Below are 26,877 nucleotides of genomic sequence, written 5' to 3'. Positions count from 1 at the left end.
TTTATTTTTTAGTCTTTGAGGTTTTCAGATGTACAGTAAAATACACTTGTTAAATATCTCTAGTATTTATATTCAGGACCATGACCTGAACTGCTAATTAAACTTTGAACTGGAATAGTTTGTTTCCTCTTTGTATAAAGGTTTACATTTTGTTTTTCAAATGAATTGTTCAATTATTTCCTTCAATTCAGGACTGTAAATGGTCCAGTTTGGGGGGGGGAGGGACACAATATAAAATTTTACAATTTCATTATTTCAACATCAGGGGTTTTTTTTCAGTTCATGATGGCAGTATAGAAATATGAAAATAAAATTTTAAGATTCGCTTGGGTGACAGGCTATGAATTTGACCTTGTTACCTTACTTACAGTACTTACAATATGTAAAAGGAATGGAAGACTGCAATAATAAATAAATAAATAAAAATGCACTGACAGAAGCAATGTTTAAATACCAAATGTAACCCAATCAGTAACAAAAGCTGCAATCTATTGTACTCGAGTGTTTTCAGACAGCACTGTAAGCAAGGCTGAAAACCAAACATGCAGTACAGAACAATTCTTATGACATTTTGGTGCTGGCATTAACTGTTGTATTAAGTCTACAGAAAAAAAACTACTACTCAAATTGTTGTAAAAATATATTAATTTTTGTTTTAAGAAACATGAAAAATAAAATAACAGACCAAGTCCATAGAAGTTTGTTAGTATTTTTCTATTGTGTCAATGCTTCACAGGTTAATTATTTTCACAGTATGTAGAAGTGACCGATGAGTTATTTTTCAGAAAAAAAATTTCAATGTGGTTTTTCAAAATGGATGGGGAATCATGTTTAGACAACCAACAGCCTTTCCTGCTTTTGAGGTTGTTCCCACAGCCTGTCAACAGGAAGGGGCTAAGCTTAATCAGGCAGGAAACCTACAGCTGTTTTCAAAAGGGCTTAATTTAACTCCCAAGTCTGGGACATAAAGTTTCTGTTCTTATATTTAAACCCACCTACCCACCCCCCCGATATGCAACTCAGCCTAGTGGTCTCCCAAAATTCAAGAATCTTTTGCTACAAGATTCAAAGCTAATTAGGGACATAGATGCTGTGATGTAGACTCAAAGACTCAAGTCAGAGTCAGCAACTGTTTCAGAAATACCAGACCTTGTATACCAGATGTTGTGTATAGATGTAGGCATCCCTTCCCATCCACTCAATAACCAGCCTCTGTTTGAAGATCTCCAGCAAAGAACCCATTGCTTTACACACGTTCTACTGTCTGGATGCTCATCCAGTCAACCACTTGTCTCAAGTACCTTCCCCATAAGGGGAGGTTAGATATTGGAAGAAAATTGTCTAGTATGAAGTCGTGATGACTTCTTGAGCAGGGGCAACCCAAAGCCTTAAGATGTGAAGGAATAATCTCCTCACTCAAAGAAAAACCACTGCCAGAACCCTCACACAACACCCCACCCTCCAAACTGGGCTGCTTCAAGAAGTCAAGGTGGGGCATGGATCTAAAGAGCAGGTAGCCAAATTCTGTTGTCAGATTCTTCAGATCACATTTCAATATTTAAGACATTTTATGACTTCATCACAAATTACTTTTCTAGTTGTGTAACTAGGGATGGAGCACATTCTAACAAGCTCTTCGGTAATTTTAAACTTTGTATTGATTCAATTTATAAAAATGAATAATTGTGTTGTACCAGTGTTTTCATCAATAAATGAGGTTTTGTTTTTTTTTAAATTTCACAACTGATCAGTAAGTTTTTTTTGGTGGGGGGGAGTCAGTTTTGTTTTTTGAACAGTCATTTGGGATTAGCCATTATCAATTATTTCTTTCTCTTCTGGGCATAACCTGGACACAGCAATCTGCAATGATGTCTTTAAAAGTTGCCAACAATTTTCCTTGCAACTTTAAAGATCACTTAAATATAATAGCAATTGTAATGTCCCTCCCCCCAATTATAGTCTTGTCTCTAAATGTAGTCAGGATGTAATATTTTGGGAGGGATACTTATTGGTTCATGACACACAAGATACACAATTTTTTTCTGTTTAGAGAAAATATTTGCCCATTCTGCACTAAAAATTCTATGTTCCTATTCATTTTTCCTCATCTTGTATTTACTCATGGAAGCTAAGGGTACGTGTTAAAGAAACCACTCAAAGTCATTAATTTATTTAAGAAAAGGAGTATGTACCTTTATTAAACCCATGGATGTAAAACCAGTAGCACAAAAATGTAATGTAAAAGTTAACATGCAGGAAAAATAAATAACCACATTAAGGTAAAAAAGTACAATTGACAATGAATCAATCATATCACAGTGCTGTTGAGTTTTATGGAGCCCATTTGCTAGAGCGCATGGAGTTGTGCATGAAACCCTTGTGAGAAGCAAGAATTCCTGGGTCACATAATCTACTGTAATTCAGCAATATGAGTTTGTGGTCACTTTTATAGTATTTAAGAAAATAATTTGGTATTATTTTGTTTAGACTAAATAACGAGCTTATGCATTCAGCAACTACATTTTAGGAATATATTTAAACTTGCTTTGTGACAAAACAATCTTATTTAATCAAATATTTCCTGGTAGTCCTTGACTTACAACCATAATAGAGTCCAGAATTAGGTAAGTCATTGTGATCCTAAATCAAGGTTTCACCTGACTTGGCTTGATTTTTTTGAGGTGGTCATAAAGTGAACAGAGGTTGTTAAGCAAATATGTTGGTCATTAAACAAATCAATTTTCCCCAATGGGCATTTTTTTGCAAAAAACCGGCAAAAAACATCACAAATTGCAGTCATGTAACCTCCATGGGATACTGCAAACAGTTATTAAGGAAAACCAGTCGCCAAGTGCCCCAAATATGATCATGTGACTATGGGGAAGTGTGTGCTCAGCAATCATTACTTAGAAACTCGGTCATAAGTAGTTCTGGGGAAGTTCATCATAGCACTGAATAAGTAAGTGGCTAGTCATAAGTTGAGGATTTATGGATGTTGGATGTTATAGAATTACATACAGATATGACTGCTGTTACTTTGGATACTTGTTTAATAAACTAATTTGCAAGTGGTTCTTGAGTTACAATGGCAATTTGGACTGGAATTTCTGTCACTACACAATACAGTTATAAAGCATAACATATTTCCACTGTCTCCCCCCTCTCCCCCCTGGATTTCTGCTAAGAAAAAGCACCATGTATTAATTAGTTAAATAATGTCTTGGACCATACTCAGAGCAGCACACTTCTATTTCATTTACTTGGGGCATGCACTAATCAAAACCAACTTATTCCTAAATGCCTTGGGGCATTTAATTCATTAAATAATTCAACAGTAAAAATAGTTGATCAACTCAGGACTGGCATTCTACAGTACACTAACAGGCTCAGACAGCCGAGACAACTCCAGTGCCTCCTGTGGCTCCAATAGTTCCAATTCCAGAAAGCTCCCACAACTAGTTGAAATTCCACCGCCAGTTAAAATTCTTCCTATCATTAGTTAAAATTCCATCTGTTTTTGTAATTCATTTTCTATCACATAGAATAGAATAGAATAGAATAGAATTTTTTATTGGCCAAGTGTGATTGGACACACAAGGAATTTGTCTTGGTGCATATGCTCTCATGAACTCAAGGAGAAAGCACAACCAAGCCAAGAAGTGATCACTGATCCTGAAAGAGAAGCTACTTAGCTCTTTTGAAGAGTTTATTGCAACAGCTCAGAGTGAAATAGCTGCTTGTGAACTGTAACAGAACAGAATGTAGTCATAATTTCATCTAAATCTATGTTCTTCACTGAGAGCAGAATAGTGGCATAATTCTTTCTCAAAAGGAGAGGGTGCAGATCCTGTCCTGTCTGTTTCTTCAGAAGAAAGGTTTAAGTATAGAGAGGAGGGAAATGGCAAATTGCCCAGTAAATAGGAGAAGAGGCCTGATCTTGCCTATGCTTCTTACCTCAATCAATTATTATGGTCACAGACTAGCAAATAAAAGCATTAAAACAATAAGAAGAAACAAAAATAAAAGACAGGGAGAAAAATGTATTATGATTGGTGGTAGATTAATAGTGGGCAGCAAATAAAAGCATTAAAATATTACTAGTAAAAGATAAAAATAAAAGACAGAATAAATACATTGCAATTGGTGGTGGATTAACAGTGGGCAGTTAAACTCTAATTTTACATACAGCGTAGCAGAATTTGGCCACACTACTTCACACTGATCAGATAACAGTAGCTGAACATTAAAAAAAAATCAGTATTTCCTGGATATTTTATTAGGCAAAGTGTTATAAATTGAGTCCGTGACGATGCAGTGCAGCAGGACCTGAGCTAATTTCAATGGCTCCTTGTCTACAGAGCACAATGTCAGCTCTCATGGTTTTTTTTTTTTTTTTTTTTTGCATTGCCTCCCCCAAAACTGTGTTGGGCTGCAAGTGGGTTGTGTCACTCTTAGTGGAAATAACAATATGCCACCCATGTAGAAGTTAAAAGAAAAAGCTCCTGCACTGCTTGCTTTTTCTCATGGTGCAAAGGACAGGTAGTCCTCGATTTACAACAGTTCATTTAGTATCTATTCAAAGTTACAACGGCACTGAAAAAGATGACTTATGACCACTTCTCACACTTACGACCTTTGTAGCATCCCCACGATCACGTGATCAAAATTCAGATGCTTGGCAACTGCTTCATACTTATGGACTGGAGCGTTGCCGTGTCTCAAGGTCATGTGATCTCCTTTTGCGACTTTTTGACGAGCAAAATCAATGGGGAAGCCATATTCTTTTAACAACCCTGTTACTAATTTATCAAATGCAGTGATTCACTTAAGAACTGTGGCAAGAAAAGTCGTAAAATGGGGCAAAATAACAACTGTCTCACTTAATAGAAATTTTGGGCTCAATCGTGATCATAAGTCGAGGACTTACACCTGTATCAAAATCGAGGGATGAAAAGTCATGACGCCGCCGATTCCCATTCCCCTTCCCCCTCCAAATGTAAACCCTGTCACTTCATTAAAGCGAACACGGCTCCTTCACTTTTCGTTAAATAATAGAATAATAATAGAATTGTTTATTGGCCAAGTGTGATTGGACACACAAGGGATTTGTCTTAGGTGTATGTGCTCTCAGTGTACGCAAAGAGAATAAAATACATTCTCAAATACAAGAATAAAAAGATACAACACTTAGTCATAGTCAAGGTTACTAATAAGCTATCAAACCGTACTAGGAAACAAAAACAATATAATTGAAAGATAAAATTGAACGATAAAAGCAGCGCCCCCGGGACGGGTAGATCTCCTAGCCCTGGCAAGGATGCCCCGCTGATTTCCCGCCTCAAATTTGATCGCGCGCGCCGGCTGCTCCCGAGACCAACCGCTCCACCTTTGGGGACTGTGGGAGGGGACGGAATAAACAGCCTCACGAGAGCTCGAAGCCATCTCCAGGTAGCCCCTCCTCTCCCCTGGCCCAGCCCCGCCTTATTAGGCGGAGTGGGGGGGGGGGAGAGGAGAGATGGAGGGGGCCGCGACAGGCGTAATGCTGGGAAGAGGAAGCTGGCGAACGCTCCCAGGCGGCAACAGCGCAGAGAACAGTGCCTGGAGGGGTCACGAACTCTGACCTTTCGCCAAAAGGCACCCGCTTTCCCCTCCCCCCACCAACATTCCTCCTTCTCCCCCCCCCGCTTCTACGCTAACCCCTTCGGTGCCGCTATCTCCGCCTTCCGCTCCCCCCTCCTTGGCGGAAGGCGGCGGCCGCGAGGGGGGGGGCTAACGAACCAGGCCCAGCGAACCGTTAGGAGGAAGCCACCGCCAAGCTAAGTTTGGTGCCAAATCCTGAGGTAAAAAAACCGCCTTATGCTTGCAGGCGTCGAGGTTTTCTTTCCGGCCCCGCGGCTGAGGCGGGCGGGCAGTAGTGCCGCATGGCGGAGCGTCTGACAGGCCGCGTGTGTCTCGGTGGGTAAAGAAGAGCCTCTGGCTTGGCGGCTTGGGCGCAGTTCTTTTCTTTGCCGTGGGCAGCTTTGCGCTGCGAGCTTGCCGCACAGCCGGTCTAACCGCGAGCGAAGTGGAAGGAAGATGGAGTCTGAGCGGGCGGAGGCAGTGGCTTGAACCCGACCCTTTTACCTTTGCCACCGGGAGGGCGGAGGGGAGGGGGCGGCGGGTATTTTGCATACGGGGCAGCCCGTCGCCATCTTTGCGGACGTTTCCCCCACCCAACCTAAGCGTCGCTTAGAGCAGCGGTCTGCATGTTTGAGGCGCCCCGCGGCCGAGTGTGAGGAAAGAAGGCGTCGGAGTGAAGAGCCATCAAGGCCGGGAGATGGGGGGGAGAGAAACAAATGGCGGAGTTTATGGAATTGGCCTCCTGCCAGCTCCGCCATTTTGTCACTCGCTTAGCTCATGGGAAGCTCTTTCGTCTTCCAATTTGCCCCCCTCCGCCGCATTGGGAGGTGGGGCCGAACTTTGAGGGACGGTGGTGTTTTCCAATCAGCTCTCCGTATTGAGAGGTTGGGGCCGAACGTTTATTGATTGGTGGTACTCTCCAATGAGCGCAGAGGCAGCTGGTTTCCGTCTTCCTAATGAAAATGAATTGGTTGAAGGGAAAACGTGGGGAAAGGGGAGTGTGTGTTTTGAAGGAGATCAAGCATGAATTCAGCGTTTTTTAATCGTCGTGTTAATTGGGATGCGTTCTTTGTTGTAGATATTTCCCATGTATCTTTTGTCATGGAAGTGCGTTCCTTGGAATTCAAGTTCACGAAATTGAACTCAAAATATAGACAGCTCGTGCTGTACAACCGTTAGTCAGGGAGACAGACAACTTTGTTATTTATGCTGCTGCTGCTGTGTATTTTTAAAAGCTGCAAATAACGTTTCATCAGAAAATTGATATGGTGAACAAAAGATAGAAAACACTGCACTCGGTTGAAAACCAATGTAGCATAGGAGTTAAGGTATAGAGGTACCACGAGAAACCCCAGATTCAAGTTTTCTGTTAGCCATGGAAGTTAATGCTTTGGACCAGCAAATCTCTTTCATGTTAACATGAAAGTGATGAGGGGGAAAAGATGGAGTACTATGTATGTTTCCTTAAGCTCCCTAGCAGAATATAATAAATGACGCTTTTTACCATTCCCTATCTTAAAAAATAAGCCTAGTGAATAATTGGATGAGGAAAGTCACCCGAAATTCCCCCTGCGAACTAAACTAGGAGATTGAACTAGGAGATTGAAAAAACATCCCTGAGAAAGGCAGTGGCAAACTACTTTAATGCAAAAAAAAAAAAAAAAGGAAAAGGTGGGTATATCTTTGAAGTCACCAGAACTTGAGCTGAGCAAGGAGATCTTGTTTTATTGCAATATTAGGCACAATGCTCTTACCAAAATAACAGTATATGAAAATATATGCTAATTTATACTACTTGTTTCTCACCTATTAATGTATTACTGGTCATTTTGTGCTAGTGTAATTATAATTATATTTTAAGCATGTAATTGAATAAAATATCAAATGCCATCTACTCCAGTACTCATTTTAAATCATTCCTTCATTTTCTTCCCATTATTGAACCTAATTTTTCTTATGTGAACATAATACCAAGGCTTATATCTCTTAGAATAAATGGCCTTGAATAAGGAACTTGAAATGTAAAATGCAAGCTATTAACATTATTATAGTCTGCTTTGCTGATGGTTCCAGTGGAAATGATACCTGCACATGCAAATTTATATAAATGAGGTGGTCTTTAATGAAGCAATACAAGCTTTCCAGTGTTTTGGGCAATACACTTTGCAGGACATCTCTTTCAAATACTTTTCCAAATTTAAGGTTTATAATCAGTTTCCTCTAGGAACAATTAATTTCTATTTTCAGTTTCTTTGCAGAACAAGTTGGACCAAGTAGTCCATCTTTGTTTGCACACATATATTAACACATTGTTTAGTCATGCTTTATTCCATTAATCCAAATTTTCTTCCTTCCTTTGTAGGCAATTCCATTCAGTTTTGATAGAGTGGGAGGGAGACAGGTTTTTCTATAGGTCCCTCTGTAGAGTCCTATAGGATTCAAAACTATCCCTCCTGTTTAATATCTGTACAGAATTACTGGTTGAGGCAGTGGTGAAATCTAAAATTTGTTACTACCAGTTCTGTGGGCGTGGCTTGGTGGTGGGGGCAATGTGACTGGGTGGGCGTGGCCAATTTTTTTTAACTTTTAAAACCATTTTTTACATGTAAAACCATGTAAAAAAATGCTTTCAAAAGGCTCTGATGATCCCAGCTGAGTTGCCTGATCATCAGAGGGTTTTTAAAAAAAAAAAGTTGGGCAGGCAACTCAGCTGGAATCGTCAGAGCGTGGCTCGTCAGAGGCATTTAAAAGAAAAAAAGCCTCTGATGATCGTGCGGCTCAGCTGGGCATGGGGGGGGGCGGGGGCAAGGAGTTTTGCTACCGGTTCTCCGAACTGCCTGCCACCATTGCTACCTACTTGCCCGAGCCGGTTCGAACCAGGAGCATTTCACCCCTGGGTTGAGGTCACTTGTCAGTTCAGTCTGGTATTATCAATACGGGAATGATAATGCCCAATTACATCTTTCAAACCTGAGCCAACCAACTGATACTTTTGAGGTCTTGGATGGATGGGAACAAATTGACTTCATTTCATCTTACCAAGACCATATGGCTATGAATATTGAGGATCCCAGAGACAGGGATTTTCCATTTTTAGTCCTAGCTCGGGTTGCACTTCCCCATTTCGAAGTGATGTATATTCAAAGATGTTCTTGTCTCACAGTTCCTGCTTGAAGAGACCCTTCAAAGAGCCACTTACATGTAAGTCACCTATGAACTCAAATATTGCAGTGCATTTGTGGTTAATATGACGCTTTCCTTGAAAACTCCCAGAAGCTTTAACTGGTCCAGAATGCATTGGTGTGAGCACTAGTGGGCATGCCTTAGTCTGACTATGAGATACCCCTGCTTTGCAAGTTGCATTAGTTGCCAGCCTGCTCACGTATACAATTCAAGGTACTGGTTGTCAGTTATAAAGCCCTGCATGGCATAGAACCAGGTTCCTTGATAGATTTCTTATAGGTTTCTACCTGGTCAGTACAAATTGACTGAATTGGCATGCTCTCTTCAATTAAATAATGCTGTTTATCTGGACCTAAAAAGTGCATCTTCTCTATTGTGGCACCTGCTTTCTGGAAAAGGAACATCTTCTGCCCTGATGGCATTCTGGAAGGCCTAAAAGACCTAGATGTTTCCCCAGGCTTGGGGTTAGAGAGCATGTGCTTCCTTTGTTGTATAAGTCTTTGAGTAGCTGGATGCCATTTTGTTTATCTGTGTTGTGTTTTTATTTTGATCTCTGATATTTTGAATTGCCCAGAGTTATTTGGAGTCAGTCAATATTTGACACTATTAAATAATTAAATGACAAAAATTTTACCATTATTCACAAAATAATCCTATTAGAATTAATGATAGTTAATACTGACTATCCAAAACCACAATAATTTTTAATAGACAGTTGAAGAATATTATTATTAGTTATTTGAAAGACTTTGGAATAGACTTGGAATGCTTATATTAACAAATCAGGGGTTAAAGGCCTTAAAGAATATTACACATATTTCTTTGCTTTTTAAGGTACAATTATTGCCACAATATATTTTTAATGCTTACTGGGCATCTCAGATAATCTTTTTAAAAGATTGGCTATTTACATTTTAAAGCTAGAAGTACTATATAGAATAACTAGCTGTACCCGGCCACGCGTTGTTGTGGCCTAGTCTGGTGCTTCCGCTGGGCTAAAAGAGTGAGGCTGAAGTTCCAAACTCTCCACGAACATTTGGTGGGTGTGGCCAACTCGACGTCACTCACTTTCATCAGTCACATGACAGTCCCCGAGCCACGCCTGCCCAGCTGGTGATTAGGGCAGAGAACCGGTTACTAAAAAACAATGGGAACTTTGTATCTCTCTTTGTATCTCTCTATGTCTCTCTTTCTCCCCCCCCTCTGTATCTCTCTATGTCTCCCCCCTCTGTATCTATGTGTCTCTCTCTCCCCCTCTATCTCTCTATGTCTCTCTCCCCCCTGTATCCCTCTATGTCTCTCTCCCCCCTCTGTATCTCTCTATGTGTGTGTCTCTCTCTCCCCCTCTCTCTGTATCTCTGTATGTGTCTCTCCCCCCCCCCCCCGTCTCTCTGTATTTCTCTATGTCTCTCCCTCTCTCTCTGTTTATCTCTGTCTCTGGCCCGGCCTCTTCTGCATCCCCCGCCATCACTCTTACCTTTTCAGGCCAGGCCTTCGCAGTTCTCCGCACCACAGCAGAAACTCGGGGGCCCCTCTGTCCTCCCTACACAGATGTTCTCTGGGGATTCGACGGGGGGGGGATGCATAGGAGGGAAGGGAGGGAGGGGGTGCGGCGGGGGTTCGAGGCTGGTTTGGGGCTTCCCGCCCAAAGGAAGAAAGCGGCAAAGCCAGGAGCCACGCATACCCCACTGGACCCTTGCTGCGCAGTTCTCCTCCCCCACCTGCCAAGGGCAGGGGAATGATTAAATCCCCCGCTCTTCCAGGCGAAACGAAGAAGGGCCGGCCATCCTCCCTCCTGCCCGTTTCCACCCCCCGAAGCCTCCTTGGAGCGTCTTTTCTGCCAGAGGGTGAAATTTTCGTGTAGGCTCCGTGAACTGCCAGAGCGCCCACCTGGGAATCAAAGGCAGCACTGGTCAAAGGCGACTCTGAGGCTCCAGTTGCCTCCATCTCCCGCTCACCGACCGGATTTGCATAGCGCCGGTTAGCAGCTGGTCTTTCTGACCTCGGGGCCCGTGGTAGCGCTGGGCCAGGCAAGGGACGGAGGGTTCCCGCTCGGCGGACCCAGGTAGCCTCGTTGCCAGGTATTCTTTGGAGGAAGCCCCGAGAACGGCTGGCGGGGATGGGCAGCAGCGGCGGGCAAGGCTAATTCGCGGGGTGGCCAGGGGAGGAGGAGATCAGAGCCAGGCTCCGGTGGGCCCTGCCCAGCCCTAGAAGCACTGGCTGCGAGGGCTTCCCGGCGAGGAGCTGGCTGCCTACCTGCCGAGCCTGGTGGCAGGATATGGCGTCTCTGCCTTCCAAATGCGCAGTTTCTTGGAAGCAATATGGAGAGTCTAAATATAAGAAGCAGAAATCTGTTGAGCGTAATCAGGGCTGGGAGACTGCCATGTTGGTTTTACGTCCAGCAGATGGCGCTGTTTTTCAATGTTTGTCAATGTTTTCCAATGTTTTTCATGTTTTTACCTGTCACAGGTGTGACATGTATATAATATAGATATATAAAAACACGCCTGTAGTCGAATGCAACGTTGTGTCAAAATTTGAAAGCAATCGGTGAAGAACTTTCGGAGATGTCCAATTATGTACAAATGGACATTTACATTTTTATTTATATAGATGACAATCACTTTATGTGAGATGAGAACTATATAAAGTTAATAAATAAATAAGAAAGAACATACAAATACAATATGCCTTCTCCCATTATTGTCTCATTTTGCTTTAAGATTTATAATGTGGCTATCATAATTTTGGAAAAGAATGCAACAAAGATATAAATAGATATTTGAGTTAATACTAAAAATTTGGAATTTGTTAAAATACAGGTGTACTGAGCATGGGGTATAGCAAAAAAGAAAAAACTTGCAGTAGAAAGATGGATCAGGATATAGAGTCTTGGAGTGGATATGAGTTTGCTCTCATAAACTTGCTCTTTATTGATGTAAAGGAAAGACTGATTAATATATATGGTCAATATTTAATGCATTTTTAATACTAAATGTACTATTACTGCAAGTAAACTGCATAATTTTTAATGGTTAGAGTTCTCCAATTCTATTTAAATTTTGATATTGAAGTCAGCTATGATTTAACTAGTGCATAGATTTCTTTTTAGTGTGAGCAAAGTAATTTGAAAGGTAAGGGCTATCACTTCTTTATATGCTAGTTCTGTCAGTTGGCAAAGAAAAAAATGGTTCCATGGTTGAAGAAGGTGATTAGTGTCTCCCTGAAGAGAGGTTTCCTCTTCCTCTACTACCACTCTACCTGTTTTATACAATAAAGCTTATAAAGTGAAATTCTTGTTAGTTAATTATCTACTTGAAATTTAATAAATATTCTAATTAATGGAAGTATATATATATACTTTAATGATATATTATCATTATATATATAATATATATATATATATATTATCATTATGTATATATAATGATATATATATATCATTATCACATCACAGTATCTTGAAAATAACAAATTCATGACAATTATTGGTCCTATCAGAGGCTAACTGATGCAATTTTCTATTGGTTTCTTGCAAAAGAAGTAAGGGTCTAGTCATAGCATTCCAAAATTACACAGAGTTTTTTAGCCTGACTAAACAGACAAAAGAAATTTGCAAAAGCAGATGTTAGTTTTATTTTGCCAAATGTTAATAAAATCTTTTTATTTACCTGGTAAACTGAAACAAAAGCACAAATGGGATAATGGGATTATGATTATAAGTAAGTTTGTGTGTGATATTTGTACTTGATTTTATTTATTTATATTCCACCTTTATTTATACAAATAATACAAGCCAGTAAACATCAAATATAGCTTTCTTCTTCCTATTTTAGTCACAACAGTCCTGTGAAGTGAATTGGGCTAAGAGAGTGTGGCTGGCCCCAGGTTACAGAGCTGGCTTTTATGGCTGAAGCGGGACTAGAATTTATGGTTTCCGCATTTCTAGCCTGGTGTCTTAACACTATAGTCATTTGTTTAATATGGCTTCGTTGAGACTGTTTAGAACTTTAGACAAGTCCCTGCAGTTTTCTTGGTAAGGTTTTTCAGAGGTGGTTTGTCATTCCCTCCTTCCTAGGTCTGAGAGTGACTGGCTTGAGGTCATCCAGCTGGCTTCTTGCCTAAGGCGGGACTAGAACTCATGGTTTCTAGCCTGATATCTTAAGCACTACAACAAACTGGCTCTCACAGTAGCCTAATCCTACATAAATCCATTCTTGTTTTAGATTTATAGCTGCCTCTATATCTGACAGTATTAAATTCTGCAGTGTAAAAGTAAAGAAAATTTACTTCTACTGGTCCTAATTCTCTCTTCATGTTGTTTCACTTAGTGACTCCATATCCTAATACAGTACAGTGAAAATGGAAGGCATGCTTCTCTCTATTCATAGTCTGTAGCACTTCATCTCACAAGCACTCGGGACGTTTTAGGGAAATAAAGAGGCTAAAGCAGGAGTGGGCAACTATGGCTCATTTACCGATGGACTTCAGAATCCAGAATTCCTGAGCCAGTCATGCTGTGGGAGTTGAAGTCCACATAATGCTGCAGTAAAGGGGCCATAGTTACCTACCCTTGGGCCAAAGGGAGCTGATCCTTTTTGCAAAAAAGGGACTACCTGTAATTTGCAAAATACAGGTAGCCCCTGACTTAAGACCAGACATTTTACAAAGTTGCAACAGCCATGGAACAAATGTTTTACAACTTATAAAGCACTCCATTTGTCGTAAATGATTGTGCTCCTCCATGGTCATGTGATCACATGTCAGGTAGGTCAGCTTTATGACCAGTCACAGCATTCTGCAATCATGTGACCGTGATTCATCAAACTACTATTTTGCCAGCTTCTTACAAAAAAATACTCATTCAAATGAATGTGTTTGCTTAATGGTCACTACAGAAAAGGCTGGAAAATTAATCACAGTCACATGGATGCCTCAGTTTATGACTGCAGACTTACAACTGGATTTCCAGTCCCAATTACGGTCATAAGTTAAGGACTACTTGTAACAACAACAATATATTTAGTTGAGGAATGCCAGCAGTGTAAAAGTTTCTAGAATATTGTGCATTGGCAGAAAGGTGAGTGGTCATTATAGGGGTAATTAAATTGTTCATCTTTGGGATGAACAGAAATTTGAACTCCAATTAGTATTAATGCTACACAAATCTTAGTGTACTGGGCAGCTATAGTAAGTGAGTCCTAAGCTTGATTTTTCCTGAACTATTTACTTTTAACATTACATTCATATTCCATATAAATACATATAAATATTATTAAGAGATTTTTTGATAGCAACATAGTGGACTAAATTTATAAAGCCCCATTTCTTGCTAATTTAATAGTTTTTTCACAAGTGTAGCATACTATACATGTTCCAATAAAAATGCTTAGAACAATCATGTTTAAATATGTGCAGCCATAAACCATTATATAATATTTATAACCTCTTTCTGTTCAAATTAGAATTATGCATAAATGTAATTATTCTCAGTAATAAAAATGATAAAATTTCCAATTTTACTGTGCCTGATAGAAGTTACTGGCATCCCTCCAAACAGGTTCTCTAATGATCTTTCACCATGGCAACCAATATGGAGGTGCTGGCTCAGCAAATAGTGGAGACACAGCAGGTGGCTGAGGTGAGTGATGGATAATATTACAGTAGTCTCAGTTCATTTCTAAAAAGAAAATACTGTTTCCAACTAATTAGTTTTAAAGTAGCAATTATTTATATTACAATGATATTACTTCATAAAATATAAAGGCATTCCTTTTGTATTAATACACATTATTTATATGGGCAAAATGTTCATTAAGAGATTTAGAAAACATGTCGTTCCCAATCTTTTTAATGCAGCTTGCCAGAAAGGCTGTTGGGTAAAAGACAGAGGCCACATTTGAGTTTTCAACCATATTCCATGCGTTTCGTTTTTCTTGTAGCAACCTTAGTTAAAAACTTACATGAAAACTTTTAGACATGCGTAATAAGCCTTCAAAATCTTTCTAAATCAAAATATTCACTTTTTTGTCCTTGAGGCACAATAACACAAGTTGTTCTCTGCTGTCAGTTGCAAATTATAAGATTATAGTTGAGTCATTCCCAGATCATAAAAACTTAGGGTCATGAATCAAATTAATAAAGATGTCTGTGTCATATAGTTTGTTGCCTCATACTTTTGGCAGAAAATTGTAGAGAACATTTGCCCATGTTTTCTACTTACAAAAACTGAATAGAATTGGCAACTTATAATTATATCTCTTAATTTTGTTTACAATAATTCTTACCTGGCCTTCTTTAAAAAAACTAAATGAAATTAAGATAATGATTGCAGATAGTCCTTGTGATAGCTGTGGTTTTGAATATTATTTGTGGTATAATAAAGTTTTACAGGAAAATTATAGAGGTCATAAAAGAAATATATAAGCATATTGGTATACTAATTGTAAAGAATTTGAACAAAGCTTTCCAGTTTAGTTCTTTTAATTAGGTAATTTTATTATTAGATTGTGGAATGTTAAATACATCCTAATTTATTTATTTATTTTTATTTTATTTTATATCAAATTTATATACCGTCCTTCTCCCTGAGGACTCAGGGCAGTGTACAGCCAAAGTAAAAACATAAACTACAAACATTAAAAGACAATTAAAAAGATATATATATATGTATGTATGTATGTATGTATATATATATATATATATATATATATATATATATATATATATATATATATATATATATATATATGCCCCATAATTAAGAGCAATGATAAAACAATTAAAAACATTTTTAAAAAGTGTTAGGCCAGCCCGGCTTACTGAAAAAAGAAAGTTTTAAGGGCACGGCGGAAGGCACCGAGGTCTTGGATTCTCCTTATCTCTGGGGGCAGCTGGTTCCAAAGGGTAGGTGTCCCCACAGAGAAGGCCCTCCCCCTGGGGGTCACCAGCCTACATTGTTTGGCTGATGGCACCCTGAGGAGGCCCTCTCTGTGGGAGCGCACGGGTCGGTGGGAGGCCGTCGGCAGCAGCAGGCGGTCTCAAAGATATCTAGGTCCTATGCCATGGAGCGCTTTAATGGTGATAACCAACATCTTGAAGCGCACCCGGAAGACCACTGGGAGTCAGTGCAGCTCATGCAGGAGAGGTGTTGTATGGGAGCGCCATGCAGCTCCCGTAACTACCCGCGCGGCCGCATTCTGGACCAGTTGGAGCCTCCGGGTGCCCTTCAAGGGGAGCCCCATGTAGAGAGCGTTGCAGTAGTCCAGGCGAGAGGTGACGAGGGCGTGAGTGACTGTGCACAGGGAATCCCGATCAAGAAAGGGCCGCAACTGGCGGATCAGGCGAACCTGACAAAAAGTCCCCCTGGCTATAGCGGTCAGATGTTCCTCCAAGGACAGCTGCATATCCAGGAGGACTCCCAGATTGCGAGCCCTCTCCGAGGGGGCCAAACTCACTCCCAATAGTCAGGGATGGAGTCAACTGACTATATCGGGATGCCGGGAACCACAGTCACTCAGTCTTGGAAGGGTTGAGCTTGAGCCTGTTTCTCCCCATCCAGATCCGCACAGCCTCCAGGCATTGGGACATCACTTCAAGGGCATCGTTGGGGTGGCCTGGGGTGGAGATGTACAGCTGGGTGTCATCAGCGTACTGATGGTACTTCACCCCAAAGCCACGGATGATCTCACCCAGCGGCTTCACATAAATGTTGAACAGAAGGGGTGAGAGGACCAACCCCTGAGGCACTCCACATATGAGAGGCCTCGAGATCGACCTCTGCCCCCCTGCCAACACAAACTGCGACTGGTCTGAGAGAAAGGAGGAGAACCACCGTAACACGGTGCCCCCCATCCCCAACTCTTCCAACTGGTGCAGCATGATACCATGGTCGATGGTATCAAAAGCCACTGAGAGGTCTAACAGGGCCAGAACGGAGGAGCAACCTCTGTCCCGAGCCCTCCAGAGATCATCTACCAACGCGATCAGTGCCGTTTCCGTGCTGTGCCCGGGCCTGAAACCTGACTGGAACGGATCTAGATAAGACGTTTCCTCCAGGTACTGCGGAAACTGTCGTGCGACCACACTCTCAACAACCTTCGCCACAAAGCGGAGGTTGGAGACAGGACGATAGTTGGCTAATACTGCCGGGTCCAGGGAAGGCTTCTTGAGGAGAGGCCTCACCACCGCCTCTTTCAAAGCCGTGGGGAAGTAACCCTCACTCAACAACGCGTTGATAATTCCCTGGAGCCAGCCTCGTGTAACCTCCCGGGAAGCCAGTACTAACCAGGAGGGACACGGGTCCAGTAAACATGTGGCCGCACTAAGTCTCCCCAGAATCCTGTCCACGTCATCAGGGATCACAGAGTCAAACTCTTCCCAGATAACGTTCTCAAGACTATTCCTCGTCACCCTGCCCGAATCTACACAGTCAGAGTCCAAATCCCCCCGGATCTGAGTGATTTTGTCATGCAGATATTGTCCGAAATCCTCGGCCCTGCCTTCCAGGGGGTCCTCCCGCGCTCCCGGATGAAGCAGGGAGCGGGTCACCCTAAACAGGGCGGCTGGACGATTCTCTGATGACGCAATAAGAGCGGAAAAGTAATTAAATTTTGCCGCTTTTATCGCCACTAGGTAGGTCTTAATATGCGACCTTACCAGTGTTTGGTCAGATTCAGCGAGACTGGCCCTCCAACTGCTCTCCAGGCGTCTTTCAAAAACACGTTGACAATGTGACTTTAAATTTATCCTTATTTTTCCTTTTTTCTCCTTTTTTTTTGTATTCAAATTGTTCTTTTTATTAGTTTATAATATATAATACAAAAGAAAATAATAGGAAAAAAGGGAAGGGAAAAGTATCGGGCAAAGGAAAAAAGAAAAAACAGTCATTGACTTATGATTCCCTTTAGTGCAGTAGAATAAGATAAGATCAAACCTCTACTTTTTACATAATAAAATAAAACTAGTCATTTCTGTAACAACAAACCTATTAATCAGTAAAACCCAAAATCAAAGTTTCATTTTTTTCCATCTCAAGCATAAAGTCCAGAAGTGGTTTCCAAATAGAAACAAAAGTAATTGTATTTTTTTCTTTAATCAAAGCAGTAAATTTGGCCATCTCTGCTAACTCCATCAGCTTTTGCAACCATTCATCCATTGTAGGCATCAAAGTGTCCTTCCATTTTTGTGCATAAAGTGATCTTGCTGCCTTCAACATATATAACATCAGAGTTCCATTTTTCCAAGTCTTTTTCCAGTAGACCCAGAAGAAAAGTTTCTGGTTTTATCTTTATATTCACTTTGAGAATATTCTATACTAAGATGGGAATCCTACTCCAATATGTCTTTGCTTTATCACATGCCAACTCTAAATGATAAAATGTCCCTTTTTTACATTTACAATTCCAACATTCATTTGAAATACCTTTATAAATTCTTGACAACTTATCTGGTGTTTGTTTGTTTGTTTGTTTGTTTGTCTGTTTATTTGTTTATTTTATTAGATTTATATACCGCCCTACTCCCGAAGGACTCAGGTGTTAAATACCAATGATATAAAATCTTACAAAAATTTTCTTTTCAATTATAATTTAGTGTAAATTTTAGACCTTTCGTCCACATATTATCCCATTGTTCCAGCATTACATTATATCCAAAGTTTCTTGCCCACTGAACCATACTTTACATATTCATTCTCTCAAATTCAATAACAATTTATAAACCTTAGCAATAATATATTCATCACTATCACACAGTAGGATTTCCAATTCATTTTCACAAAGTCAAATCCTTAACTCTTTTTATCTAATTTGAATCTTTCTTTCAATTGTAAATATTTAAACCAATGGAAGATGTATCCTTCTGATTCTAACTCCTCTTTGGGTTTAAGGATAGGAAGATAGGATCACCAAATTTAAAAGATATTATTTGACCATAAGTCCATCAGTCTGGCTTTGACATCATTTCCTAATTTCAACAACACATTGACAATGTACTTTTAAATATATCCTTATTTTTAAATATGTTTTAATTTCAATAAACCATTGACAAAGAGAGTCATTTTGGTTTAGTGGTTAAGGTGCCAGGAGAATGTGAGTTCTAATTCTGCCTTAAGCATGAAATCCAGCTGGGTGACCTTAGGTCAGGTCAGTCATTTTCTCTCAGACCAATCCACCTCACAGAGTTGTTATGAGGAAAATAGGAAGAGGAAGAAGTATTAGGTATGTTCACCACCTTGAGTTATTTATGAAAAATAATAAAAGTGAGATAAAATCTTTTCAAAAGTGTGCCATTAACTTCCAAATGGGTATCCAGTTATGTAAGGTCTAGATAGCAAGACAATTAAATGAATACATCACTGAATTGAAAATCCTACACAAACAATGCTTATTAATGATTTCCTAACAGGCTGAAGTAATGGATGGGGTACTACACTGTTCTTGGTCCTATTTTGTTGTTATTGTTAATGATTTTTTTTTAATTTGATTTATATGCCGCCCTTCTCCGGAGACTCAGAGCGGCTTACAATGTGCTCAGCAATAGCCTTCATCCTTTTGTATATTTATACAAAGTCAGCTTATTGCCCCCCACAACTGGGTCCTCAATTTACCTACCTTAGAAAGGATGGAAGGCTGAGTCAACTTTGAGCCTGGCGAGATTCGAACCTGCAGTAATTGCAGGCAGCTGGTCTTAATAACATGGTGCTTTAGACCACTGTACTACCAAGGTTCTGTTGGTGAAGAAATAAAGAGAATGCTCATTAAGACTGCAGATGATGCAAAACTGAAAAGAATAATAATGTTATATAAGATGAATATAATTTTAAATGGTCTTGATGTGTCTGAGAAATGGGCTGAGAAAAAAACAATTAAATTTAATAGAAATCCAAAATTCATTGTCTAAGGAAAGAAATGAACTGCATGGTTTGTTGTAAAAATGATCTAGGGATAGTACTTGGTTGCAACCTGGATATGAACAGAAGGATATGACTGCAGCAATAGCAGGCACAATTTTAATCTACATCAATAGAAACATAGCTTCCAAATTTTGAGAAATAGTTCTGCTATATTGTACATTATTCAGATCTCAAGAATTGTTGCCCTATTCCGCATTCCACAGTGCAAGCAGGATTCAGACATTGGAAAACAGTAGAAAAACAGCCCAGATGATAGAGTATTACAAGAAATAAAAAATATTGAAAAGAGAAGACGGGGGGATTTGGCACAATTCAAATATATGAAAGGATACCTTAATAAACACTAAGTTTCGTTTTGCTATTTATTTATTTATTTAACACATTTCTTAACTGCCCATCTCCCTCAGAGAGGGGCTCGGGGTGGTATACAATTCAATCAATAAAATCAACCATTAAAAACAGAATTTAAGATTAAAAAAAATAAAAATAAAACAACATTGTAAAATTACAAAAGATGCAGAATTCCAAGATGGGGAGGTTAGCAGTTGTTAACACAGGCTGGGGTGGGTGGGTGGGTGTTTCTCATGGGGCCAGGGGTGAAATGCTCCCGGTTCGGACTGGCTAGGGCGAGTAGGTAGCGATGGCAGCGGGCAATTCAGAGAACCGGTAGCAAAAATCTCTGCCCCCGCCCCCCCATGCCCAGCTGAGCGGCGCGATCATCAGAGCCTTTGTTTTCTTTTAAATGGCTCTGATCAGCCAAGCTCTGACGATCCCAGCTGAGTTGCCTACTAACCAGTAGCAAAAACCCTCCCCCCCCCACCCCCAGCCTCCAGCTTGCTTACCTTAGCTGCTGGTCAAAACGCCTTGCTGTAATCCCTGCAATCCATTGCATCAGCAAGCAACTGAATCTGCCTGCCTGCAATCAAACTCATTGGTGAGCAGCTCTATCTGCCTGCCTGCCTTCCTGCCTGCCTTGTACCTTCTATTGCAGGGGTCTCCAACCTTGGCAACTTTAAGACTTGTGGACTTCAACTCCCAGAATTCTGGGAGTTGAAGTCCACAAGTCTTAAAGTTGCCAAAGTGAATTGAATTAGTGGGACTGGCTGATGTGATGAGGCGAAGCAGTTCTGTAGGTAACCTAGCGTTACGTCATGTAAGACTTTATAAGTAATAACACCTTGAATTGGACCCGCAAGTAAACAGGCACCAGTGCAGTTCGTGGAGGAGAGGTGCTATGTGCTCTTCTCTGGACATCAGTAGGCTCACGCGGCTGCATTCCACACATCTGTTGAAGCTTCCAGAAACTTTTTAAGGGTATCCCCATGAAAAGCGGATTGCAGTAGATCAAATCAGGGGATGACCAGGGCATGAGTGACAAAGCAGAGGGCTTCCCTGTCTAGGAAGGGGCCTATCCGGCATACAACACGAGGTTAGGAAAAGATCCAATTTCTGGCTGCCATCTGCTCTTTGAGCAGGAGTTTTGAGAGGACATCCAAGTTACCCAGCGATTCTTTCTGAGGTAGTGCAACCCCATCCAGGACCAAAGATGATAAATTCCTGGACACAACCACTCCACCTTACTAGGGTTCAATTGAAATCTTTATCCCCGGTTCGGACCCCACGCAGCCTCCAGGCACACAAAAGGGTGTCCACTGCATCACTTTTGGTCTTAATAAATCCAGCTTTATTTCAACAAATATGAATGCTTACTAACATTTATTGATAGCCAGCTAAACCAATACTTTATATCCAAAAGCCCATCACCCCCATTATTTATTCATATGGGAGACATTTTACTGCATAGTTAGTTTATTTTTTCAGCATTTTGCTTATGTAGAGGAGCATGCCTTCTAAAAAAGTTTCCTGCTGAGTTCCAAACTTCAACATACAAAGAAAGGTCAAAATTTATTCTTCTTTGTCTCAAACTGCAAGACTCATGGATTCAGGTCAGTGGTGGAATTCAAATTTTTTTAGTACCGGTTCTGTGGGCCTGGCTTGGTGGGCGTGGTGTGGCTTGGTGGGCGTGGCAGGGGAAGGATACTGCAAAATCCCCAATCCCTCCCCACTCTGGGGCCAGCGAGAGGTGGTATTTGCTGGTTCTCCGAACTACTCAAAATTTCTACTACCGGTTCTCCAGAAGCTGCTGAATTTCACCCCTGAATCAGGTTCTATGAATGCAGGTCCTGATTGTTAGGAAAAAACTTCTTAAGAACAGTCTAGCATTGGAAGCAGTTACCTAATAAAATAGCGAGTTTCTGTTCCATGCATATGTTCAGAAATTAAGCAGCCATCTGTCAGGGCTACTGTAAAATGAGTTTCTATAGAGTCAAGCATTAGACATGACAGCCAAAATCATTCCTTGCAATTTTATATGAAATATCCATTTTATGCATTTTGCTATTGAATATATTCAAATGTGTAGTAAGAAAATAAACATTGCCCAAAAAAAAAAAAAAAAATCGATCTCCTAACTCCAAACCAAACTTTCAAGAAGGTATAGGCGCTGGTATAAAATACACTAACATTCTTGATTTAGCAGACTTCAGTGGAAACAATCTAAATGGACTTCATGGTGCAAATACAAGTAGTTCCTGATTTATAACTGGCCGGTTTGCAACTGTTTGAAATTACGAGAGACCTCTCTAGGTCCACTTATGACTCAGATAAAGTTAAATATAAAGTTCATATACCAGTGTCGCGTCCCCCGACCCCTCTGTCATGTGATCACATTTTGGGTAATCAGCAATTTCCCCCATTTATAGTCATTTGTCGAATCCCATGGTCACATGACCACAGAAAAGCCTGTTCTTTTCACAAAATGGCTTCTAAATTAGACAGTTACCAGAAGGCAGATTGTTGAGGTTACTTTTTGCTGCCTTCCTTAGAGCATTTTGTTAGTTTGAGAGGTTGGGGTTTTTTTTTCTTTCTTCTGAGCAGATAGACATACCTCCAGAAAAAACCTTGGGCTGCAGCTATGCACCATTTTAATTTTTTAAAATAATGTATTTGGGTCCTATGTGTGATCAAGAAGCCTTTTTAAAATAAAAGTCATATTAATTGCTGATGTTTTGTGGTAAATCAGTTCTCTATATTTTTCTCCAAACATTAAAAATCAGATGAAGCAATAGGCTTAATGAACAAAAAAGTTTATAAAGCCTTAGTGGCCACATGCTCTATTTTGCATATACCTGAGCTCCAAAATGGCCACACTATTGACTTCATTTGCCATTATTTCAAGGGGATTAGTAGTTGGAAGATGTTCCATGTAAAATATTGTAGGTTTTCTAAATGTATCTTTTGACATGATTCTATGACTACAAAGTCAGCCTTCTGGTTCATAGTAGCAACTTATTTAAATATATCTAGTAGCTTTTCCTTTTTCAAAGTATCTCCTACACCAGGGGTCCTCAACCTTTTGGACCTCAGGGACCACCAAGTTCATAATTTTAAATCCCGCGGACCACTAATACGAATCCAGCGCACCGCTTGATGAAGCACCTGGACTCCCAGTGACTGGATGGGGTCCTTCAGGCATTCCCTTCTCTCTCTCTCCCCCTCTCTCTCTTTCTCTCTCTCTCTCTCTCTTTCTCTCTCATTCATTCTCTATCATTCTCTCTCCCTCACACTCTCTCATTCTGATTCTCTCTCTCTGATTCTCTCTTTCATTCTGTCTCTCTCTCTCTCTGATTCTCCCATTCTCTGTCTCTTTCTCATTCTGATTCTCTCTCGTTCTCTCTGTCTCTTTTTCTCTCATTCTGTCATTCTGTCTCTCGTTCAGTCTCTGTCTGTTTCTCTCTGTCTCATTCTGATTCTCCCTCATTCTTATATTCTCTCTCTCTCTCTCTCTCTCTCTCTCTCTCTCTCTCTCTTTCTCTCATTCTCTTTCCCCCACTCTCTCTCTCTGATTCTCTCTTTCATTCTCTGTCTCTTTCTCTTTCTCATTCTCTCTCTTTCTCCCTCATTCTCTCTCTCTCTGATTCTCTCTCTGATTCTCTCTCTGATTCTCTCTTTCATTCTCTCATCTCTCTCCCACTCTTTCTTTCTCTTTCTCTCTCCCACTCTTTCTCTCTCTCTTTCATTGTCTCCCTCATTTTTTTTTCTTTCTCTCTCTCATCTCATGGGCCAGTTAGTGTCTTGGGGCTGAGAGGAAGTCAAGCATCTCCCCAAGAGACTGAGGTACACGGAGCACCAACAAGGGCCAAAAGAAACGGCCGCGAGATCCAGCAAGAGACAAAGCTTTGCTCCTCCTTTGGAATATGGAGTGAATCTCCATCCCCCACCCTTCCCTTCTCACGCCAAGCGAGGAGTGACTGGGAAGGGAGGGCAAGCGGCAGGGACAGCTACTGGTGGGTTCAGCCAACAGAAAGCTACAGTAGGGGGAACAAACAGCCTGGGGTTGCCGCCACACGTTGCTTTGGCCCACCTCCACTGCCACCCCCCCCTTGCACCATTACTCATTCCGGCCCGAACCGCCCTCTACAGTGGAGATTTACAGCCCTACCATGAGCTGCCTGGCCAGTCCCATATTCCAGAGCTCTAGTCACAGGACTGGCCATTGCTCATCCCGGAGCAGCTCCTCCACCCGGGTATGGTCCGCGGACTACCAGTTGGCGACCACTGTCCTACACAGATAATTCAGAGGATGTTCATTTTGAAAATGCAAAAGAAAGTAACAGTTTTCTATTGCCCGATACTAAAATAGAGAGTTGATAATCAAAATTTGTCCACATTCTGAAGTTCATGACTATCATGAAAAGAATTGTTGCTTTTTCTCTTGGCGTAGTGAAGTACCCTTTCAGCTCAGTAAATATGTAGATAACTTGGAGAAGGAAAATATTTTGTGGACATCTATAAGAATGATAGCCACTAAATGGGGAGGAGTTAGCTATCATTTGACCTTTACAAGGCATGATCTTATTTCTGTCAGTTTTAGAGGGTATCTTTTTCAACTATATCTGAATGGTGGTCCAAAAGTTGAGAACATGGGCAAACTTCCTGACAGAAATATCATTGCTCAATTAGCAGGTCAGAATCGGATGCTTATAGAGAAAAGATTATTTGGCAATCTCATGAATATTGCACAAGTTTAAGGAATTTGTGCAATAAAACAAAATTCCCTCCATTCTGACCAATATTGGCATTCAGTATTTTGTGGAATCATTTTTATGACTGTATTTGTATTATCCACTTTTATGGACATTTCCATTTATTTTTACTGTATAGATTACTTTGTTTTACATATAAAACAAATGAAAATAATTCTTATAATATTTTGGCAACATGTCAATTTGAGTTTTGAATCAACATAGTTTTCTGAAGTGTATGTTATTTTTGTATATGTCAAATTACAATAGTTCTCTTCCAAGAGTCAAAATGGGGATTTATAGTTTTCCAATAAATACTTTAGAGATAGTTATAAATGAAGTCTAATATATTTTTGATGGGCATGCAATTTAATAAATACTATTTTTAAAAGATTAATTTAATAAGCTGCAAAGATGGTAAATGATTCAAAAACAAAATACAATAAAAAGTTTGTCTTGTTTCATTTTATTGCTATGCAATGTATCAGAGAATGACAAAATTATTATCTGATGAAGTTTACTATTTTGTTCATTGAATAGTCATAGTTGGATCCAGGATAGACTAAGGAGAAAGCTCTGTAACCTGGGAACATCCTTCCCAGTGAAATTAATTGTATTATTAGACAAACTGCTTCAGCAGCTGGCAAAACAGCAGGAACACGTCGATTCTGCTTCCTTGGTTACAGGGAGTGATAGTGTACTTGACCTTCAGAGGAACAGGGTCATGGGGAGGGCATTTTTAAATAATTCTGTCATTTTATCACTGGAATCTTTATAAATGGAGTTCAGATACAACCTTTGGGAGCAGAATAAAACTGATGTCTTCAGTTTTCTTCAATTGTTTTGCCCAAAGATCTTTGCTGAGGAAAAATGTAAATAAAACTGCAGAACGATTTGACACTGTAAGTATTAGAGTCTGTATAGTTTCAAGCGTGAAGCAAATAATTCTACGATTACTAGGGATAAGATTCTTCTTTAGATGAATATATAGAATATATAGGTAGTATTTGTTTATGCATTAATAATTTTTTATTAAATGACATTTTACCATAATTTAAACTGGTAATAGATTATTAATATTTTTACCAAATGAATGGATTTATAAATCAGGAATATTTTAAGTGTTTAGAAAAGGCCATTATTTTCATACTGATTTTAACTAACAGTTTTAATCATAATTCTCATTTATTGATATATTTTACTGCTTCATATTCTTTATATGGTAAGCAATGTTCCTTAACACATACTGTTAATTCATATTTTGTAACTATTTTTATAACAATCATAATAATTATTAACATTGTCTGATAAAATACATTACTGTATTTGATTTTGCATTATTGAAGTCAGATTATTATTGCATTCCTTAAGAATAAGTCTCATACTAAGCAAACTATGTGCTTTCCTATTTCAAAATTGTCTAATGCAGTCTTTCCAAAATTAGTACTTTATAAAACTACTCTTGGCCATGGTGGCTGGGAATGATGAGAGTTTTTCTTAAAACCATCTAGGTAGAAGCAAGTTGCCAAAGGCTATTTTAGACTAAGATATATAAAGGTGAACTAGTAAGAAAAAAAATTGTTTGTTATATTCATCATATTAATGCATGCCTACGCACACATAATACAAACTGTTTGAAATTAAAATTTAAAACTAAATCCATATATTTGCATATTTTATTTCAAATGTCAATTGTTTAACAGAGCTAGATATATATTATTGCTTGTGGCAAATTATTCTTCAGTGGCACATCTGACATTTCTTGTATTTCATGTCCATTTCAAAAATGCCATGTAACTTTCTGAATGAAAAGTACTTGTGCTTTTTAACCATCTTCTCTTCTGGGGAAAAATCAAAATTCCTCTATAAATGGCAACTTTAATACAAGTTCATATATTTGTATCATTGGTCTGTTTCTTTTAATTCAAAATGTCAGCAATATAACATTAAGGACCAAGCTGAAAAGATGCAAATAATTATCTATTCTAAATATCTTAATCTTGTAAGCCACCAAGAGTCACTTCAAAGCAAGATGGGCAGCAAAAAAATAAATAATAAAATAAATAAATAAATAAA

At 39.8% G+C, this 26,877-nt stretch overlaps 1 protein-coding gene across 2 annotated transcripts in view; it reads left to right on the top strand.

The window, feature by feature from the left end:
- Positions 1–5,708: 5,708 nt before the first annotated feature.
- The window catches only part of NR2C2 (nuclear receptor subfamily 2 group C member 2), a 60,262-nt gene continuing 39,093 nt past the window's right edge, over positions 5,709–26,877 (top strand). Inside the window, exons 1-2 of one of the 2 annotated variants that reach the window (XM_070933598.1) lie at positions 5,709–5,840; positions 14,363–14,443. In XM_070933598.1, coding sequence (XP_070789699.1) covers positions 14,384–14,443 — 60 coding nt within the window. In that variant the 5' untranslated portion in view covers positions 5,709–5,840; positions 14,363–14,383. The remainder of the gene's footprint in view (positions 5,841–14,362; positions 14,444–26,877) is intronic. The other variant, XM_070933599.1, reaches the window with a different exon arrangement.

This window comes from Pituophis catenifer, unplaced genomic scaffold (assembly GCF_029215685.1).
Source record: "Pituophis catenifer annectens isolate HBS135680 unplaced genomic scaffold, rPitCat1.0.hap2 SCAF_2, whole genome shotgun sequence".
In the NCBI taxonomy this organism is placed as follows: Eukaryota; Metazoa; Chordata; class Lepidosauria; order Squamata; family Colubridae; genus Pituophis; species Pituophis catenifer.
This window is presented reverse-complemented; position numbering and strand designations above follow the sequence as displayed.